The sequence below is a fragment of the Trifolium pratense genome, linkage group LG1, assembly GCF_020283565.1.
Source record: "Trifolium pratense cultivar HEN17-A07 linkage group LG1, ARS_RC_1.1, whole genome shotgun sequence".
Lineage (NCBI taxonomy): Eukaryota > Viridiplantae > Streptophyta > Magnoliopsida > Fabales > Fabaceae > Trifolium > Trifolium pratense.
In genome coordinates, this window is record NC_060059.1 from 20118047 (window position 1) to 20141454 (window position 23408).

General features: G+C 37.2%; 1 protein-coding gene and 1 long non-coding RNA gene across 2 annotated transcripts; one reads left to right on the top strand and one right to left on the bottom strand.

Moving 5' to 3' along the window:
• The first annotated feature begins 846 nt into the window (after positions 1 to 846).
• LOC123885550 lies at positions 847 to 1984 on the top strand. The gene is made up of 2 exons (XR_006801184.1): positions 847 to 1034; positions 1760 to 1984. It is a non-coding gene; the product is annotated as an uncharacterized LOC123885550 (long non-coding RNA).
• A 14294-nt stretch (positions 1985 to 16278) lies between these two features.
• On the bottom strand, positions 16279 to 20603 carry LOC123889868. Its single transcript, XM_045939381.1, has 4 exons — positions 17927 to 20603; positions 17147 to 17794; positions 16443 to 17041; positions 16279 to 16392 (listed from the first exon to the last, which is right to left on the bottom strand). Exons 1-4 carry the CDS (start codon positions 20601 to 20603, stop codon positions 16279 to 16281), a joined length of 4038 nt encoding a protein of 1345 aa, XP_045795337.1.
• Between the last annotated feature and the right edge of the window lie 2805 nt (positions 20604 to 23408).

The following is a 23408-nucleotide window of genomic DNA, read 5'->3' on the forward strand; positions in this document are numbered from 1 at the left end:
GTAAAACTTTCTGGAAATTCAGCATACGTTAAATCTCTCCCCTCTTCATATACACGATTTTCCTCAAATCAAGCAAGAAACATAGTACATTGTCCCTCATTATAGCTCACAAGTGAATTCATGTCACCAGAGCCTTCAAATAAAATAGATTGTTGATTATGCAAATGATATGTCAATTTAAGCACAGGAGGCCATTTTTTGGTGTATATCAAAAGCCAATATTCTCCAAACAGCCTCGCAAGGTGAAACGTACCTATATCATAAATAAATAATATAATTGACGCAATTTTTATGTAAAATATAGAATTCGATATATGAGTTTGTTTCTTCCATGAGATATTTATATTTTAAATTCACTAAAGAAAATTCAATAGTTTGCACACCAACTTAAAAAAAAAAAGTCTATTTATGGTGTACACCAAAAGCAATCGTTTTTTTTTATAAAAAAAAAAAGTCAAACTCGGAAGATGAAACATACCTATAGTCGTAATACTGTTTTATTTCATCTACTGGTTTTTGCTTGTCACGACCTATCAACAGATACTTGTATTGTCGCCCTATCAGGACCTTTTGTAACGCCCCGAATTTAGAATTAATTAATAATTTTCGTAGGAGTTGTTGTGTTGATTATTGTTAATTATTTAATTGTGTGTGACGAGTAATTAAATAATTGATGAATAAATGAGTAAAATGATAAGTTGAAAATAAAAGTGAAGAAAGAGTAGACGGGGTTGTAGAAATTATATAATAGGTGGAGAGGGGGTGTGAGTAAGAAAGAATAGTAGAAATAATGAAATTGGGCTTAGTAGAAAGAAAACCCATTAATAGTTAAAAAGCAGAATTTTTCCTTCTTGTGGAGGAAACCACTAGACTAAGTTAGAAACAAATTGAAATCTATCCACTTTTTACTAAAAAAGAAGAGAAGAGAAAAACAGAATAGAGGAGCAAGGGAGAAAGAGAGATTGACGCATGAGAGGGAGAAGAGAAAGAAGAGGAAAACAAAACTCACAACCAAAGATTAATTGCTATTCCAAGTAAGGGGGTTTAATTCTTTCTTTAAATTTCTGTCCTTTTCTTGAAATTACATGACATGGGTTGATTCTTCCTTCTTCTTGCTCGATGTGTGCTTGTTATGGTGGTTGTGTTGTTGTGATTTTATTCCTTGGATTAATGGTGTTGTGTTGTTTGCGATGTTGATTGTCTCGTGTATGCTATTAAATCATGGATTAACCTCTAAGTTCATAAAAAGGACGGGGTTTAAGGGTTTTGGAAAGAAATCAAATTTATTAAGAAAATTTGAATTTTTGGGTTTAAACAAGTACTTGAAGTATTGGTGTATTGGTTCATGGACTGGAAATTGTTGTTTGCTATTGGTTTAGCCTCTATGCTTGTAACCTGCGTTTTTGGTTATTTAGTGTAGGGGTCCTGTTGTTGTAATTGAGTTGCAATATGGTCTCTTTGTACATAGGGTCATGTGGATTCTTGTTGTAATTGTGGTGATCCTCCATGATATAAAACTGGAATTGATGGTGATCCTCCATGATATAAAACTGGAAATTTGTGGTGATCCTCCATGATATAAAACTGGAATTTGTAATTGGTGTTGATCCTACATGATGAAAAATTGGAATGGATGTTGATATTGCTGACTTATTGTATTTTTTTTAATAATTGTTTCGTTTGTGATATTCTTTGTGATTGTATTACTGACCCCATGTTGCTTCCTTTTCTGGTTTGGACCTACGGTGTGCAACCGTAGATTTTCAGGTAGGCGACGAGTCATAGTTGCCGAGTTCGGGGAGCTTGTCCCTTGCTGTTTTAGTAATTGAGTCGCTCTGATAGGATGTCTTGGGGGATTCACGTATATATTCAATTAGTATTTCTTCAAAATGACTTGAACAGTGTCAATTGGTTTTTGGAAAGATTCTACTGCTCTCAATAATTTTTGACTTCAAATTTTAGAACTTATGTTTATTGGTTTTAATTTTATCTCCGCTGCTTAATCCTTATTTAATTAGGTATTCGATTCAAAAGTAGGTGTGACACCTTTTATATGAAATAAATTAATTGAATTTTTGGCAAATAAAAATCAAGGGGAAAATTAAAGGGTGTTACACCTTTGTTGACATATTTAAAAAGATATTTGATGGAGTTAGACTTATTACAGTATTCAACATTAATATGTCATGCGTATTTGATCAGAAGATATGGATTGTATGGGACAACATAACGATTATCTAAATTGACACATTGTTTCTAAATTTCTATCCCGGTGTCACGATGTCTATATCTCGGGTAACCTTCATCGTCGATTGTGGTAGTTTGTTTAAAAGGTTTTGGAAAATATTTTGTACACCTTACTCCATCCATGCAAGGCGAGCTAAGTCTAGCACCACCGCAAGGTCCATGCATCATATACGAAGATACATCATCGACCAATCTTGGGTACAATTTACTATCAGGTAGCTCAGCAGAAATGATTCTATCAATGTAATCAACTTTCTTCAGTTTGTTATTTGAACTCAGCCACACCAAGATATGTGCGTGTGGAAGCCCTCTCTTTTAAAACTCAACGGTGTACATGCCTACCAAAAAAAATAATCAAAATATACAATATCTAAACAACTTGGGCTTGAATTTAATGGAAGAGTTAGACTTCCAAAACATCGTGAATCAAAATTTGCGAAGGTGTTCATACTTAATGTTCAGCAGTGTCTCAAATTGGATTATCTAAAGTGGAGAAATCCTATAAAAAATAAATAAAAATAGACAAATGTATATTTTACACAAATAAAAATAACACTTTTATTGAATCAAAGAAAAATATTTATTATAACTAAAACCAAAATTTACTCATTTATTTTACGGAGTCAAAACTATATTTCATTTTGTAATTATAGTAACAAATATATATAATGGATATAGGAAGAATTAGATATTGGAACCGACTATTAATGTTAACAGAGAAATTGACATATAACTCTCAATTGTAGTATAACCTATTTGGGTTGGTCCAGTTGTATTGACTTGGGACTTGGAATGTGCTCCTCTTTAAGGTCTCAGGTTCGATTTTCTGTGGTGTCTTGAGTGAGTTAATTTAACTTCTTAAAAAAATAAAACTCTCAATTGTAATTCTCTTTTGTACTTTAAACGAATATGCCAAAAAGGAAACTTTGACGGTAAAAATAAGTCCCCATAATTTTTTTTTTAATTTTTAAAAAGGCTTGTATTAATATGATTACATATATAGGCTAAAATAGGCTTGTATGATTAAATATATAGGCTCCCGTGTTAATATGAGTATAAATAGGACTTCATATTAATATATGTCTGTAAATATAGGTCTCATACAAATAACAATAGAATAAAATATATCTTGTTTAAATTTTAATAAATAGGATCTCGTATGAATATGAGTATAAATATAGTCACCGTATAAATGACATAGAAAAATAGACTTTCGTCTTAATATTCGTCTTAATATATGAGACATATAAATAAATAAAAAAATACACATAAATTATAAATATTTTACTGTATTTCTTTAGTAATTTTTTTTTTTCACCACCAGTTTAATCTGGTTCGGGGGTCAGTTCTAGCATCAAGTGCTTCCAGCCCCCTTTATTCATTTGATTTTATTGATATAATTTATTTCGTTGTTTAAATTTTATTTATTTTTTGTTAAAAAATTTCATGCAAGTAAAAATAATTTATTTGAGTTTTTAAATTATATGAATTTGAAATAAAAATAATTTGAATTGTTTTTTTAAATATGTGAATTAAATGCAATATTATTATATTAAACTTTATAATGGAAGCAAAGTATACAGAAGCATTAATCGAGCGTTAGAAAATAGTCCTGATATCAATAGACATTGGTTAATATACAATCTTCTCAAGAAAGGAAACAATCTCATAAAATCTTAACCAAATAAATGTTAATTATTAGTTTTTTTTGACATAATGTTAATTATTAGTTGATTAACCGAAAATCTGAAATTAACCTCATAATATCTATAGTAAAATAAATACAAAACAAAAATAACCTAAAAAAAATTATTCGAATATATCTTATATTAGTTAATTTTCACATCAATATCATCCAAATAAAAGTGTACTTGACAAAATATCGGGATATATTTCGCCTAAGACCCAACTCGCCTAAGTGGGTTGTTCGTTTAAAGATGATGAAAGGTCCATCAGGATTGATGGTCTGGTGAAGATATTTCCTTAAATGTAAGAGGGGTAAGGATGAACTTCGTCAAACCTCAGTAGATTGAGGACCAAAATTAAAGCTCATGTGAGATATATGTTCCCAAATAGGTGGAACGGTCATCTCCACATCGTGGTGAGGATATCTATCCCAAAGTCGTTGTTCCTAGGCCTATATAGGCCAATCTACATTTCTAAAGAATCATCATTTTCTATATATACTTATCTATTCTCATACCGAGACCTAGAATTATCTCTAGATAAGTTAAATATATACTCCTTAAAATATCTACATGAATGAATAAAAATATAGTTTCATATTAATACATGAGTAAAAATACTGGCCAAATATAAATTATAAAATAAAAATAGACAGCGTATTAATATATTAATATAAATATAGTCCTCATATAAATTAAAAAAATATAATTCGTATAAATTACAGAAAAAACATATAGAGACCCCATAAAAAATACAAAAATAGGTTATGTATTAATATATATGAGTAATTTTAAGTAATTTTTTTATTATTTCAATTTAATTTTGCATAATCTTTTGAAGAAAGTCAATAATATTATAAAATATTGTAACATTGGAATAAATTTAATGCTATTAATATGTGATAAATTTAGACAAAACACCTAAATATAAATATAATATTAGTAACAAATAATTTTGTGAACAATTTTTTACTAAACATGGAAACAATGTTGTGAATTATTTATTAAATAAAAAATTAAAATTTAGTTAATAATCCGAAAATCATTTTTTAAAAATCAGGAAATATAAAATATTAATTTATAAAATAGTTTTTTTTGGGTACATGTCATGAATAATTTTTTACTAAATACAAAATAATTTTTACTGAATAAAAAATAATTACTATATTTTCTTATTATATAAATTTAATTTCTCAAAATATTTTGAATTTTATTATTTAAATTTAATTTTGCAAAAACTTTTGATCAAAGTCAACTTAAATGCTACGTAATAATGTACACCCAAGATTAAAATATCAGGCCCGGCCCACTGGATGTGGTATCCAATGTTGAAGCATTCTATACAACATCTTGCTTGAACTTGATGGTGAAGCATTCTGCTCCACATCTGGCTTGGACATTTGTTTTAGCAAAATGAGGCCAACACAAAACACCAACAATCTCCCCCTTTGGCAATTTTTGGCTAAAACAACTTAAGATCATTTCAACCAAACTAGAGAGATACAACAACTACCTTTCTTCAACTCAACATAAGCACACAGTCATGAAGTAAAGTAGAACATCTTCAAATGCAGTTTTCAATAGCTCCTCAGATGAAAATAGCAAGTAAGAATAGGAGTATCACAATAGAATAACAGAGGCATGCAACAGCGGAACAGCGAACACTGAAATTCTGGTATCACTAGAATGATGTTGCCTAAGATGTCCCAACAACTACTTTGTGAATAATGTTGTTTTCTATTGTTGGCACATCTTATATAACATATAAAAACTGACAGAAAAATAAATAAATGACACAAGTAATTGTTAACCCAGTTCAGCCAACTGCCTACTCTGGGGGATACCAATCCAGGAAGGAAATCCACTAATAGCTCTAGTTACTAAGACCTCCAGCAAACCCTAGGATTTACGCCTTAAACTAAGACCTCCAGCAAACCCTTGGTTTACGCCTTATAACCTCGACACTACTCATGCAACTTCTGCCTAGGAACTCCTAGACATGAGATCCCATCTCACTTCCACTCACACAACACAACCTGTGTTGATTATACAATGTTTGGAATGATGTGGCGACAACTTGCCAAGACAACACTTCACTTTTGCTTAAAAGCTTCAAGTGAATCACACACGGTAAACTCCGTACTTCAAAGCTTAGGAGTAACCTTAAAATAACAAACTCACTTCTTAACTTGTGTTATAGAATCCACAAGCAAGAATTACAATCAAATAATAAAAGACTCAACAAAGACTCAATATGTGTAACTAATATTTTTCAATGAGATACTTAGTCTTGAGCTTGGTCTTCATATATATAATGATTAGGCACGCTCCTCTTTCTTCACAAATGCTCAGACGCTCCTTGAGAATCATAAAGGATGATCTGATTCTCTTTTGATCTTCATTAAGAATGTATAGAAACTTTCCAAAAGTGTTTAAGGACTTTATAGGATAATTGTGATCATACCGTTGTACCATTAAGTCTTATCTTATCCTTAAAATACCTGATCAGATCAAATTTCCATTGAGCGTGCTCTTTAAGTGGATTTCCATAAATAGCAGATGCTCTCATAAATGCGCGAGATTTCCTTGAATAAATATGATGTTGTAACATGTTTTCCAACATCTTGTTAGTATATTTGTTTTAGCAAAATTAAGCCAATTCAAATATCCAACAATCTCCCCCTTTGGCAATTTTTGGCTAAAACAATTTCAGGCCATTACCTTTGAGAGATATAAAAAGCGCAATCCTTCAAATCACCATGGTCACACAAAAGAAGGAATGTTAGAGCATCATTTAAACAAAATTTCACATAGGTGAAAATATATGTGCATCAGAGGCAGCAGCAGCGGAGATATCATCAAATAGCCTCGAGCAAAAATAAAACGTGGTATCAGAGCAAAACATATATCATATGTCATATGTCATCAAAGGTGTTGTGACATATGGGAGCACATCTTCTAGCACATGTTCATCCAATCAGGGCAGCATCCATTCAGTAGCAAACTCCCCCTGACTTCATCAGCTTGTGCATCATCTCAGGGTAAAAAAAAATTACTCCCCCTGAATACTTGCTTACTGCTACTTAAAAACATGTCATAACAAAAGACACAACAACATGTAGCAGAAACAAACAAAGCAAAAGCAAAGTACTACTCCCCCTTTTTAGCCACAAAATGTGCCAAAACAGGAAAGTTAAGTATCCAAAGTGCAGAAATTAAAAGTACAGACCATGCACTCAGAAGGTGCTAAAATCCAGGGCACAAAACACCCACAAACCAAATAACAAAGTACAGTAAAACATTAAGACAGATTACAAAATCATTCATCATCACTACTGTCAGAGGCTTCATCCTCATCTGTAGCAGTAGCATAACCTTCATCCTCATCTGCATTGTTTTGATCACCTGTAGCAGCCACATTTGCACTAGCTTTCACAGGTACCTCATCAGCTTCCAATCCTTCAATCATCTTCAAGAACACATTCTTCCTTTCCTCAAGCTCAGCCTGCTGTTTATCAATGTCCTGACATTGAACTTTCAAACTAGCAATAATTTCCCTTTTTGTCATAACGCCAGCTCCAGCAGCAGATGTCCCAACATGATCAGTGACATTATGATTACCAAAGAGCTTATGATGAAAAGTAAAACCAGATTCCCTTTTCTTGGGAGTGTCAGTCACAACCTTAATGTCTGGATATTGGGCCAAGATAATTCCACATAGCAAAGATGGAAATGCTATTGGCATCTTCACAGCTGTTGATCTAATATGCTTAATGGTTTGATCAAAAATAAAGGTCCCATAGTCATAGTCAAACTTGGTTCCTACAGCATATATAAATCTACCCAGGTTGGTTGCAACATTGGTTGCATGCTTGGTTGGCACCCAATTTGTTGACCCTATCCTATTGAGGATGGCATATTTGACATTCAATTTACTCGTGGGAATCAGCTTCTTTGTAGGCCAGACCTTAACCTTACCACCAGTTATCTCAGCACTCACAGCATCATTAGCAATCTCTAATTCAGCCTTAGGTTCTATAGATCTTCCTAAGTAATTATTAATCACAACAGGAGAAAAATTGATACATTTACCTCTGACAAAAACTTTGTGGTAGTCCTTGCTCAGTGGGTTATCACATTCTTCAGGGATGTTCACAAGAAACTCTTTCACCAGCAGCTCATAGCAGGGACTGAAGTCACAGACTGTCTTCATCAGACCAGCTTCCTTGATGTAATCAAAGATGTCTTGACATTTGAGAGCATCTTTGGTCAGTTCCCTTTCAACAGCCAATCTCCTTTGGTAAATGTAGTCCCATCTTAGTGCAAAGGCAGCACGATGGAAGGAGATGTTATCACATGGGGCTTCTTCAACACCTTGAGGAGCCTTCTTCACAGTAGTCTTCTTAGGGTTGGCAGAGGAGATGTTAACAACATCTTCAGCAACATCATAGTCTGAGTCACTAGATGACTCTTTCTTTCTCTTCAGTGTTTCCTTCTTCTTGCTGGGAGGGGAGAAAACTTTGCTCCAACCTTTTACAGGTCCAACACCTTTCGTTTTCACTCTTGGTGCAGGAGTCTTGCTTGCAGTGGCCACAGCCTTCCCTGTACAGCTTCTCAATCTCTTTGTTATACCACCAGTTGATTTTTCAGCAGTCTTGGTGGTGACATAATCATCAACATCAACAACATCTTTCTCTTTCTCAGCTTCTGCAGGCTTGTCAGCTTCAACCTCTTGCTCATCTGTAGGGATGGACTGGTTGCTCTCTTCAGATTGAGTTTCCTCTTCATCAGCAGAAACTCCTTCATCAGCAATTTCAGTCTCTTCATCTGAGGTTTCAGATGTTGTGACAGTTGTCTCAACATCTTTTGCAGTATCAGCTTCCTTCACAGGTTCTTCCTCAACGGTTTCAGTTTCTTCATCTTCTCTCAAGGATGTCTCAACATCTTTCATAACAACTTCTTCAGTAACAACAGGGGTTGATTTTTCACCCACCATCTCAGCAATTGTTGGTGATTTCTCAATGTCAGGCTCAACTTCTGTATGGGTGTCTTCAATCTCCGTTTCAACAGGCATAGAGTTAAGATCTTGCTTTGCAGCGTCAGATCCCAAATTTCCTTCGCGAGGGTTACCAGCAGGAGGAATTGTTGCAACAGCTTCAGACACAGGTTTAGGGTTCTGAGATTCTCCTTCGTTGGTTTCAGATGTTTTCTCAGATGTGTTAACATTCGAATCAAACACCAAATCAGACATAGACAGAGAAAACTTAGATTTGTAATCCCTTCTTTTCCTTTTAGAACTTCCTTTACCAGATTTATTACCCAAAGGTGAGATAGCATCACTTACTTTTATGATTGCTTCCTTTTTCTTAGCAGATTTTTCTTTTCCTTTCTTCTCAGCGACATTTGTTAGAGCTTTGGGTTTGGAAGCACGAACAGTCGTAACAGGGACGGCGTCCTTGATGATCTTCGAGGAATCGATCTTTGCCTTTGATCGAGTAGAACGGCCAGACTTTGTAGTTTGTGATGATTCAGACATGTTTGAATGAAGGTTTTTGAAGTTTGAGAAGTTGGATAGATGGAGTTTGATGAGCAAAGTGAGAGAATAGGGTTTGCAGACAAAGGTCAGAATTTGGAAGAAAAACAATTGAATGCGTGTGATGATGTATTTAAGGGAAGTTTGTAATGATTTCCCTAAATTAGCGTGCATTGATTGATGGGAGAGAAAACGGTTTCCTTTTGCACGCCACAACTGCAGTAACTGCTATGCTTCTTCATGCAGGCAAATTCCTAATTTGCCCCTTAAAAATTCAAATTGATTAGCATCAAGCGCCTTTGTAAAAATGTCAGCTAGCTGTTCACTTGTACCAATGTGCTTGAGTTCCACACAATTTTCTTCAACAAGGTCTCTGATGAAATGATGCCTGATGTCTATGTGTTTGGTTCTTGAGTGTTGAACTGGATTTTTTGATATATTGATTGCACTCAAGTTGTCACAATATAATGTCATGACATCTTGGTCGACATTATATTCTTTCAGCATCTGTTTCATCCACATCAGCTGAGAACAACTGCTTCCTGCAGCTATGTATTCAGCCTCTGCAGTAGACAGAGACACACAATTCTGCTTCTTGCTGAACCATGAGATTAAATTATCACCCAAAAAGAAGCATCCACCTGAGGTACTTTTTCTATCATCAGCACTTCCAGCCCAATCTGCATCACAATACCCTATCAAAGTTGAATTCTTTGTCTGGGAGTACAGAATCCCATAATCACTGGTGCCCTTTATATACTTCAGAATCCTTTTGACTTGGACAAGATGGCTCATCTTTGGCTTGGCTTGATATCTTGCACAAACACCAACAGCAAAGGTGATGTCTGGTCTACTAGCTGTAAGATACAATAGACTGCCAATCATGCTCCTGTATAGGCTTTGATCAACATCAATGCCATTTTCATCTTTGGTTAGCTTTAGATGAGTAGCAGCTGGTGTTCTCTTGTGTGCTGCAGTGTCCATTCCAAACTTTTTGAGCATGTTCTTCGCATACTTGCTTTGAGAGACAAATATGGTGTCTTCCATTTGTTTTACTTGCAGACCAAGGAAATATGTCAGCTCACCTACCAAACTCATTTCAAACTCTGATTGCATTTGTTGTACAAAATGTTGCACCATCTTTTCAGACATTCCACCAAATACTATGTCATCAACATAAATCTGAGCAATCATCAGCTTCTCTTCTTGTCCTTTAACAAACAAGGTTTTGTCATGGCCTCCTTTTCTGTATCCTTGACTAACAAGAAAGTTTGTCAGCCTTTCATACCAGGCCCTTGGAGCCTGTTTCAGTCCATAAAGAGCCTTCTTCAGCTTGTACACATGATCAGGATTAGCAGGATCTACAAAACCTTTTGGCTGCTCCACATAAACTTCTTCATGTAAGTACCCATTAAGAAAGGCACTCTTGACATCCATTTGGTACAGCTTAAATTTGAATATGCATGCTATACCAAGAAGTAGCCTAATAGATTCCAGTCTTGCAACTGGCGCAAATGTTTCATCAAAGTCAAGTCCTTCAACCTGAGTGTACCCTTGAGCCACTAACCTTGCCTTGTTTCTTGTTACAACACCATTTTCATCTGACTTGTTTTTGAACACCCATTTTGTGCCTATGACATTCACATCATTGGGTCTAGGAACAAGATCCCACACATCACTTCTCCTAAACTGAGTTAATTCATCTTGCATGGCTTCTATCCAGAACTCATCAGTGAGAGCCTCTTTTACATTTTTAGGCTCAACTTTTGAGACAAAACACGAATTAGTAACCACTTCATTTGTCCTTCTTGTAGCAATTCCCTGGTTAGGATTTCCTATGATGAGATCCTTGGGATGGTTCTTATGTATTCTTATTGAAGGAACTTTGCTCACAGGGCGAGGTGTAGGAATGGTTGATTCATCCTCTGAATCTGATTCCTTTTCTGCTACAGCTTCTTCAGATGTTGGCAAAGTTGTTGCAACATCATCTTCAGTATCAGATGTTTTAGCAGATGTCAAATCATCTATCACCACATTGATAGATTCTACTATTACCTTAGTTCTCTGGTTGTAAACTCTGTAGGCCCTGCTGTTTGTTGAGTATCCAAGGAACAATCCTTCTTCACTTTTAGGATCCATTTTTCTTCTGTGCTCTCTATCAGATAGGATATAGCACTTACTTCCAAACACATGAAAGTGTTTGACAGTTGGTTTTCTGCCTTTCCACAGTTCATATAGTGTAGTAGAAGTTCCAGTTCTGAGTGTGACACGATTGTGAATATAACAAGCAGTATGCATAGCCTCAGCCCAGAATTGATATGGAAGATGTTTTGCATGCAACATCACTCTGGCTGACTCTTGTATTGTCCTGTTCTTCCTCTCAACAACACCATTTTGTTGAGGTGTGATTGGAGCTGAGAATTCATGCTTGATTCCTTCAGAGATGCAGAATTCAAGAAAGCTTGCATTCTCAAACTCTTTACCATGATCACTTCGTATCCTAACAATAGCAGAGTTCTTTTCTCTTTGGAGTTGAAGACAAAGTTCTTTGAATGCATCAAAACTTTCAGATTTGTCTTTTAGAAATTCAATCCATGTGAACCTTGAAAAGTCATCTACCATGACAAACGCGTACCTTTTTCCTCCAAGGCTCTCCACTTGCATTGGCCCCATCAGGTCTATGTGCAGTAATTCTAGAACCCTTGTTGTGGTAAGATGTTGCAATTTTGGATGCGACATCTTTGTCTGCTTCCCTATTTGACATTCTCCACATATACTTCCTTCCTCAATTTTGAGTTTTGGAAGACCTCTGATTGCCTCGTTAGCTATTGCCTTCTTCATGCCTTTGAGATGCAGGTGGCCAAGTTTTTGGTGCCACAATTTTACCTCATCTTCTTTACTAATAAGACATGTTGACACATCTTCTTCTTTAGGGATCCAGAGATAGCAGTTGTCTCTTGACCTTACTCCTTTCATCAACAGCTCTCCTTGCTCGTTTGTAACTAGGCACTCAGCTTTTGTGAAGTTAACTTTCATGCCTTGATCACAAAGTTGGCTTATGCTGATTAGATTAGCTTTAAGCCCTTTTACAAGCAGCACATTATCAAGCTTTGGTAAGCCATGGTTTGCAAGTTTACCAACTCCCTTGATCTCTCCTTTGGCTCCATCTCCAAAGGTTACAAAACTGGTAGCATATGACTTCAAGTCTTCAAGATAGTGTTCAACACCTGTCATGTGTCTAGAACAGCCACTATCAAAGTACCAGGTTTCTCTTGAAGAAGCTCTCAAGGATGTATGAGCTATTAGACCTGTGATCTTCTTCTTTTCTCTCCATTCCTGTCTTGTTGTAACATTAGGAAAGACAGGAGTATAGAATTCTTGATGAACTCTCCTTGGATATCCGTGCAGCCTATAGCAGAAAGGCCTAATGTGTCCTTTCCTTCCACAATAATGACATGTCCAGTTATAGAACCTGGGCATAGAATGTCCCATCAGATGTTGCGACAATCCTCCTGACACAAACGTCCTGCTGATTGGAGTATGTATAGTAGCATTGTTGAACTTCATCTGCTGCTTTACTCTTTCATGTTCAAAACCAATGGGCTTAGGTTTCCCATAGTTTTGTCTCTGTAACATTTCCTCAAAGGCATCAGTACCTTTGGTCATCATTTTAGCTACTTTAGTGACTTGATCTAAATCAGCATTTAATTTGATTACTTCTTCATTCTGTTCAGCAACTTTGCACAGGAGGTTAGACTTCTCCATTTCCAGCTGTTGAATTTGACTACTCTGATCTTCAACCTTAGCATTGAGATTATCAATGTTTATGAGTAAGTCATTTTTCTCAGCTTGTAGTTTACCATTGATCTTCTTTTGTTTCTCTAATGCTTTGCAAACTTCTATACTTCTAGTATGAAGATCTTTATAAGTAGCAGCTAGTTCCTCATAAGTTACCTCCTCATCACATGATTCTGAGTCAGATACACAAACTCCTGTTAGAGCATTAACAAATTTGGCAGATTCTTCCTCCTCTGAATCTGTATCAGACCATGAAACCACAAGACTTTTCTTTTGCCTTTTTAGAAAGGTTGGACATTCAGGTCTGATATGTCCAAAACCTTCACATTCATGGCATTTCACTCCTCTTTCATCTTCATTTGTCTTTTTCTGAAAGCTGGACTGTTTGTTGTTGTTGAGTCGACCATTTGGCTTGTGCCTTTGATCCACTTTCTTCATCAACTTGTTGAACTGTCTCCCAAGCATAGCCATAGATTCAGCTAAGCTTTCTTCACCTTCAGATTCAATTTGTAAATCATCAGCAGCACTTTTTGAAGCAAAGGCTAGATTCTTATCTTTCTTTTCATTTCTCCTGTTTAGGCCAATTTCATAGGTCTGAAGTGATCCTATGAGTTCATCTAAATTTAGACTTGAAAGATCATGAGCCTCCTCAATAGCTGTCACCTTCATATCAAATCTTTTAGGCAAAGATCTGAGTATTTTTCCAACTAGCTCCTCATCTGAGATAGGTTTTCCAAGTGCATCAAACGAATTTGCAAAATCAAGCACATTCATCTGAAAGTCATGAATGGTTTCTTCCTCCTTCATTCTGAGATTCTCAAAATTGGTTTTGAGCATCTGAAGTTTAGATAGCTTAACTTTTGATGTTCCTTCATGAGCTTTTCTCAGAATTTCCCAGGCATGCTTAGCAGTAATACATCTCTTAACAAGCCTGAACATGTTTGCATCCACACCATTAAAAATAGCATACAAGGCTTTGGAGTTGCCAAGTGCCAGATCATCCTCATCTTTAGTCCATTCATCATTTGGCTTCTTGACATCAGTTTTATTGCCATCTTTGTCCAGAACCATTGGTGGTTCCCATCCACGTAACACAGCCTTCCATGTCCTGCTGTCAATTGATTTTATGAAAGCCTCCATTTTAGATTTCCAATAATCATAGTTCTCAGGACCTGTCAGTAAGGGGGGTTTAGACACTGACCCTCCTTCTTTATCCATTGTACCAGAAAGTACTCTCCCTGGAGCTCACCCAAAATAACAGAACAGGGTGCCTGCTCTGATGCCAATTGAAATTCTGGTATCACTAGAATGATGTTGCCTAAGATGTCCCAACAACTACTTTGTGAATAATGTTGTTTTCTATTGTTGGCACATCTTATATAACATATAAAAACTGACAGAAAAATAAATAAATGACACAAGTAATTGTTAACCCAGTTCAGCCAACTGCCTACTCTGGGGGATACCAATCCAGGAAGGAAATCCACTAATAGCTCTAGTTACTAAGACCTCCAGCAAACCCTAGGATTTACGCCTTAAACTAAGACCTCCAGCAAACCCTTGGTTTACGCCTTATAACCTCGACACTACTCATGCAACTTCTGCCTAGGAACTCCTAGACATGAGATCCCATCTCACTTCCACTCACACAACACAACCTGTGTTGATTATACAATGTTTGGAATGATGTGGCGACAACTTGCCAAGACAACACTTCACTTTTGCTTAAAAGCTTCAAGTGAATCACACACGGTAAACTCCGTACTTCAAAGCTTAGGAGTAACCTTAAAATAACAAACTCACTTCTTAACTTGTGTTATAGAATCCACAAGCAAGAATTACAATCAAATAATAAAAGACTCAACAAAGACTCAATATGTGTAACTAATATTTTTCAATGAGATACTTAGTCTTGAGCTTGGTCTTCATATATATAATGATTAGGCACGCTCCTCTTTCTTCACAAATGCTCAGACGCTCCTTGAGAATCATAAAGGATGATCTGATTCTCTTTTGATCTTCATTAAGAATGTATAGAAACTTTCCAAAAGTGTTTAAGGACTTTATAGGATAATTGTGATCATACCGTTGTACCATTAAGTCTTATCTTATCCTTAAAATACCTGATCAGATCAAATTTCCATTGAGCGTGCTCTTTAAGTGGATTTCCATAAATAGCAGATGCTCTCATAAATGCGCGAGATTTCCTTGAATAAATATGATGTTGTAACATGTTTTCCAACATCTTGTTAGTATATTTGTTTTAGCAAAATTAAGCCAATTCAAATATCCAACAAACACAACTAGCCTCACAGGTATACGCCAATGGAGAGAATCAGATTCTCATAAAAAGAAACACTCGGGAAAAATAAATTCCCTCAAAACTGAGAAAAATAAATTCTCATGAATATTGATGCTTCAACATTCATTAGCACATTGTATCAGATGAGTAAATGATACTGCTCCCCCTCAATATCAGAGATGAGTATAAATTTTAATCAATTAATTTTACTCCCCCTAAATACATGCATATTAGATAAGCATATCAGAGCTTACTCCCGCTTAACTCATGCATGGCAAACATAAGTACATCTACACATATCAGATGCCGCAACATCAGATAGCACATCAACATACTGCACACACACACAACTACCAACTACTCCCCCTTTTTAGCCAGAAATTAGACAAAATAGGGTCTTCAGAGAAATAGCAGAAAATCCAGAATCATAGTGCAAAATATCACAGTCCAGATGCACACAAGGTACTTAAATTCAGAGCATAGCAGATCACATACCATACATGCAAAGCACATACATCAGATACTATAGATCACATACTTCTGTCGTTCCCATACCAGATGTTAGAGCATCTGTCAACACATCAAGCACACAGAACACATCACAGATCACCACTCCCCCCTTTTAGCTACAAATTCCGACAAATAAAGTCAGCAGACAGTAGAAAAAAAACATAGAGTAGCAGACAGTAGGAACCACACAGTGCACAGAGCTACTACAATCGAAGATAACCCCATGGGATACATATCTCATCAACACGTGCATCAGTTGCTTCTAATGCAGCTTCTTCAAGCTTCAGAGCATGAATCATACGCTCAAACTGCAGCTTCTTTTCATCCAGTCAACCAGAGGTTATAAGTCATAAAGTATATCTACTACCTCCATCACATCAAACACATAGTCAATACTCATAGAATAGATATGACTAGGAAAACATTGTTCCAAATTCCCATTAACAATCTTTGGTTGAGGTTCATCCAAGGAGTCAACCTCATCAAGATCAATCATCTCTTGTTCTTCATCTACTCTCTTTTCAGACTCAGTATATTTATCACAAAGAGAGACAACTTTCTCTCTACTTTCCTCTGTTTTAGAGTCTTCAACAACATTAGCAGGAATATCATTGTTTTCTTTGTCCTGCAATTCAGCTTCAGTAGCAGCCTCAGAATCAGAGCTATCACCAAAGGACTCAGTGATAGTGGCAGCATTTGGATTAGGCTGGACATAGGATGTTCCAACATCCTGTGCAACATCAAGGGTAGTAGTTTTCTCCTTGATAGAAAAAGTAACAAGTGTAACAACAAAATCAGAGGTGGACTTATTAGATGGAGCCACATGATCATTCACAACTACAAACGGTTGTACAGTAGCATCAACAATATTACCAGTCAGAGCAAGATCAGTGGAATAGTGAATGTAGATGAAAGAGAGTTGATTGCATGTTATGACATGGTTATGGCAACTTTGATGTGATTGCCCTGAATTAACGTGCACCACTAGCAGGAGGGGAGTGAAAAATATGGTTGCACGCTCAAAACTCCTTAACTGCTATAATTCTTCATGTAGGCAAATTCCTAATTTGCCCCTTATCCTTTCAATCTGAACAACATCCAATGCTTTAGTAAATATGTCACCCACATGTTCCTCAGTAGCCACATGTTCCAGCTTCACAATATATTTGGGTTCATACTTTGATACAAAGCATGAGCTTGAGATAACATCATTATTTCTTCTAGTTGTGATTCCTTGATCAGGATTTCCTATGATAAGCTCTTTGGGATGATTTTTCTGTGTCCTGGTGGATGGAACTTTTACAGGAGCAGGTACTGATTTTGGATCAGTAGATTCAATTTTTGAACCTGAATCCTCTTCACACACAGTATCATCTGACTGTTGAATGGATGGTTCAACATCTTCTTCCACATCTGCCGTTTTGGTTGATGGTGAATCATCAACTACCACATTGACTGACTCCATGATAATCTTAGTTCTAGAGTTATAAACTCTATAAGCTTTGCTATTTGTGGAGTATCCCAGAAAAATACCTTCTTCACTTTTGGGATTTAATTTTCTTCTCTGTTCTCTATCAGCTAAAATATAGCACTTGCTTCCAAAGACATGAAAGTGTTTGACAGTGGGTTTTCTTCCGTTCCAGAGCTCATATAAAGTTGTGGAGGTACCAACTCTAAGTGTGACACGATTGTGTATGTAACATGTTGTACTCAAGGCCTCTGCCCAGAAGTGATGTGAGAGATTCTTTGCATGGAGCATAACTCTAGCAGATTCTTGGAGAGTTCTATTCTTTCTCTCAACTACACCATTTTGTTGGGGTGTAACAAAGGATGAGAATTCATGTTTAATACCTTCTGAAGCACAAAAATCAAAGAATCTTTCATTCTTAAATTTCTTTCCATGATCACTTCTAACTCTCATAATAACCGTTTCTTTTTCCCTTTGAAGTTGTAAGCACAAGTTTTTAAAGATTTCAAAACTGTCTGATTTTTCTCTGAGGAAATCTATCCAAGTAAATCTAGAGAAATCATCTACCATGACAAAAACATACCTTTTACCACCAAGACTTTCTGTCTGCATGGGACCAATCAGATCAATGTGTAATAGCTCAAGTGTTCTGGAGGTAACCGGATGTTGAAGCTTTGGATGAGACATCCGTGTTTGCTTCCCAATTCGACATTCACCACATATATTTCCTTCCTCAATCTTGAGCTTTGGAAGCCCTCTGATTGCTTCTTCAACTATAGCATTCTTCATTTCTCTCAGATGCAAGTGACCAAGTTTTTGATGCCACAGCTTCACTTCATCCTCTTTGCTCAAGTAGCAAGTGGACAAGTGATTCTCTTCCTCAGATACCCACAAGTAGCAGTTGTCTCTTGACCTAACACCTCTCATCATCAGTGTTCCTTCTTCATTCGTAACAAGGCATTCTGATTGGGTAAAGTTTACCTTCATGCCTTGGTCACACAGCTGACTTATGCTGATTAAATTTGCAGTTAGACCTTTTACCAGTAGAACGTTGTCAAGATTTGGTACTCCAGCATTGATCAAATTCCCAATTCCTTTTATTTCTCCCTTAGCTCCATCACCAAAAGTTACATAACTAGTGGCATATGACTTCAAGTTGACTAGATATCCTTCCACACCTGTCATGTGTCTTGAACATCCACTATCAAAATACCAGTCTTGTCTAGATGAAGCTCGTAGTGAAGTATGAGCAATTAAGCTTACATCTTTTTCTTTTTCTTTCCATTCCCTTTTGGTTTCTACCTTGTCAGCCTCAGGTACAAGATTTGGTGTTCTTTTGGGATATCCATACAGCCTGTAGCAATATGGCCTAATATGCCCTTTTCTCCCACAGTGGTGACATCTCCAATTGTGTCTTCTATATCTGGGTTTTGGCCAGTTCTTGCGATGTGCAGACGGATGTTGGAACACTGGTTCAGGATTCACAGGATACTTGGGTTTTGCCTTCAACCATGAGTAAGTTTTCTGATTTGTTGCAGTAAGTGGTGGTAACAGCACTCCTTTTTCCAAGTTTGTAGATGGCTGCACACTACTGACAGGGAAAGTCTTGTCAATTGGTGTATTGATTGTAGCTTTGTTGTAACCAGTCTGCTGATTGATAATTTCATAGTCAAAACCAATCGGTTTCTTTCCAGCACTTTGATTCATCAACATTGCTCGATACTTTTCATCACCTATGCTGTAGACTTCGACTTGTTTCCTAGCATGTTCAAGCTCACTACTCAGTTTTTCAACTACTTTGTTGAGGACATCAATCTTTGTTAAACAGTCACTTTTCTCAGCTTGTAACTGGAAGTTGGTCTTCTTTAGCCTTTCTAGAGCTTTGCAGACTTCATAGTTACTGGTGAGAAGTTCTTTGTAGGTATCCATCAGTTCTTCATACGATGTGCCATCGCATGTTTCAGCATCAGACTCACATCTACCTGTCAGTGCATAGACAAGTTTAGCAGATTCACTTTCACCTTCTTCTTCTGAGTCATCATCATCTGACCAAGTTACTGCCAGACTCTTCTTCTGTCCTTTTAGGAAGGTAGGACATTCAGCCCTGATGTGTCCATGTCCCTCGCACTCATGACATAGGACTCCTCTTGGTTGATTAGGCTTCTCATCACTTCGGGGTCTCCTCAGATTATTTGGTTGCTTGTTGGTGTCGAACCGGATGCTGGGAACATTGGGTCTGGTCTGTTTATCCATTCTCTTCATTAATTTGTTGAACTGCTTTCCTAGTAACACCATGGCTTCCGAAAGACTTTCATCGCTCTCTTGATCTCCTGTTTCTTGTTCATCTCTAGCGTTTGGAGTAAAGGCCAAACTCTTGTTCTTCTTGTCCTTTCTTTGGTTTATGCTCAGCTCATAGGTTTGAAGGGAACCTATTAGTTCATCTACTTGTATGGATGCCAAATCTTGAGCTTCCTCTATGGCAGTCACCTTCATGTCAAATCTCTTAGGTAGAGATCTGAGAATTTTGCTCGCAAGTTTCTCTTCAGATATGTTTTCTCCTAACGCATCAAAATTGTTTGCAAATTCGAGCACATTCATATGAAAGTCATGAACAGTTTCTTCTTCCTTCATGCATAGATTTTCAAAATTTGTACTAAGCATCTGGAGCTTAGAGAGTTTTACCTTGCTTGTTCCTTCGTGAGCTTTTCTCAATATTTCCCACGCATCTTTAGCTACAAGAGACCTTTTAACAAGTCTGAACATGTTGATGTCTACCCCATTGAAGATGGCATTCAGCGCTTTTGAGTTGCCAAGGGCTAATTCATCTTCTTCCTTATAGTAGTCCTTGATTGACTTAACTACGTTTGTCGTCTTCCCATCCTTGTCAACAACATAAGGAATCTCCCAGCCATGCACAACAGCTTTCCATGTTCTACTGTCGATGGATTTCAAGAAAACCATCATACGAGCTTTCCAGTAGTCATAGTTCTCAGGACCTGTTAGTAAAGGTGGTTTGGAGACCGTTCCTCCTTCCTTGTCCATTTCGCCAGAAAGTACCATCCCTGGAGCTTACCCTAAAACCAGAACAGGGTGCCTGCTCTGATGCCAATTGAAATTCTGGCACACACGTTGCACGATGTTGAACTCGATGCTTCAACACTGAACAGTGATTTCAATGCTTGATCTGGTGATCCAACATTCAATCAAGCATTCTACTAAATGAACAATAAAGGAAACGTAAAAGCATGAAAACTAAATAACACAGTTATTTGTTAACCCAGTTCAGCCTATGCCTACTCTGGGGGATACCAATCCAGGAGTGAATCCACTATGATAGTATTAGTTCAAAGCCCTCAATAAACGACCCGTTTATGACTTCTCACCTAATCACCACCCGTGCTATATTCTACCTAAGACACACCTAGGTATGAGAACCTCCGCTCACCTCCTCTTAATCACAGACCCTGTGATCGTACACAATACAGACGAGTTCAGATGAAGACACACTTCGTAAACATAAGCTATTCCGTACTTAAAAGCTTGGGAATACTTGACACACTATCTCCTTGCTTAGAAGCTCCAGAGATATTACAACACAGTAACACACAGTCCTTAATCTTGCATCAAGGTAACACAAGAACAGGAACACAAAGACACAAGACTAAAACCCTAAACACACGCTTTGTAAAACTCAATTATGGCTTCAGTGGTTTGCACAAGGGTTCAATCTTCCTTTATATAGCCTCAGCTAGCACAGGCTAGGTCTTGTATTGGGCTTCAAAAACGCAGCTGGTCCAGAAGTTACTTCAAGGAATATTCTTGAATCAAATGTTTTGTTTCCATAAATAGTTGATGCATTCTGAAACAAAACTAGGTCATGGCCGCCTTCTAGAACATTAGGAAAGGCGTGCTGCTTAGTGCACAAGTAAAAAGGCGAGATTTCCATAAATAGAATTCCACGCGAGATTAAAATATCAGGCCCGGCCCACTGGATGTGGTATCCAATGTTGAAGCATTCTATACAACATCTTGCTTGAACTTGATGGTGAAGCATTCTGCTCCACATCTGGCTTGGACATTTGTTTTAGCAAAATGAGGCCAACACAAAACACCAACAAGATGCATCCAGATAAATCACCAGGTCCTGATGGCTTTAACCCAGCTTTCTACCAGAGATTTTGGGAACATTGTGGGGATGATATTTTTGCTACAGCATCTTCCTGGTTGGATAGGGGGTATTTCCCATCTAGCCTTAATGAAACTAATATTTGTCTCATTCCTAAATGTGACAATCTTACATCGATGAAAGATTTGAGACCTATTTCGTTGTGTAATGTCCTCTACAAGATGGTTTCTAAAGCGCTTGCTAATAGGTTGAAGTTTTGTCTTGATAAATGTGTGTCCCACGAACAGTCGGCTTTTGTCGAAGGTCGATCAATCCTCGATAATGCCCTTATTGCTATTGAAGTAATACATGCTATGAAGCGAAAGACTAGAGGGTATAGAGGTGAGTTGGCATTGAAAATTGATATTAGTAAGGCTTATGACAAGGTGGACTGGGGTTTCCTTCGCGCTATGTTAGTCAGAATGAGATTTGGTGAGAAGTGGATACAATGGATGATGATGTGTGTGAGTTCTGTTAATTATTCAGTGCTTATGAATTTTGATAAAGTTGGGCCTATTCAGCCGGGAAGAGGTCTACGGCAGGGAGACCCATTGTCTCCTTATTTATTTATTCTAGTGGCAGAGGGACTGACCGCTCTAATTCATCAAGCTGTTCGACGAGGTGATATTCATGGTATGCGAATTTGTCGGGGTGCCCCTGAAGTGTCTCATCTCTTATTTGCAGACGATTGTTTCTTATTTTGCAGAGCTAACGCTGCTGAGGTAAATCAACTCTTGAGTATTCTACATACATATGAACAGGCCTCCGGTCAGGAAATAAATTTGTCCAAATCTGAGGTGTTCATCAGTCGCAATATGTAGCAGGCGGCACAATCAGATTTAGCCGGTATACTCGGTGTCAGGCATGCTTTGGGTACAGGCGTTTATCTCGGACTACCGTCTATGGTAGGTAGAAGCAAGAAGGCAGTTTTTTCATACATTAAAGATCGTATCTGGAAGCGGATAAATTCATGGAGAGGCAGAGCCTTATCGAAAGCAGGAAAAGAAGTTATGATTAAGTCAGTGCTTCAAGCTATTCCAGCGTATGTTATGAGTATGTATATCCTCCCATCTTCTGTTGTTGACGATATTGAAAAAATGATAAATGCCTTTTGGTGGGGAGGTGGTAACAGTCATGGTAGAAGTATTCATTGGTTAGCATGGGAGAGACTTGCTTGCCCAAAAGACAAAGGTGGTTTGGGCTTTCGTAACTTTGAAGCATTTAATATGGCTATGGTGGCGAAGCAAGCGTGGAACATCTTACAAAATCCAGATACGTTGGTGGCCAAACTTATCAAAGCAAGGTATTTTCCACGATCTACTTTACTTGAGGCTTCTTTGGGCAATAATCCTAGTTTTGCATGGCGTAGTATTTGGAAAGCCAGACAAGTTCTTTTACTTGGGTGTAGGTGGGGAATTGGTGGTGGTGATAAGATACGTGTCATGTATGATCCCTGGTTACGTGGGAATGGAGAACGTTGGATTCCTTCGCCTCAACCTGAAGGAGTGTATAACTTATCTGTTAGAGATCTGATGATAGACAATTATAAAGCTTGGAATGTGGCCAAGATTCGTATGTTATTCCCAATCCAAGTGGCAGAGAGGATTATTACGACACCCCTCATTGGGTCGGTTTATGTGGATCAACTGGTTTGGGAGGAGGAACGAAATGGTTGCTACTCTGTCAGATCTGGGTACAAG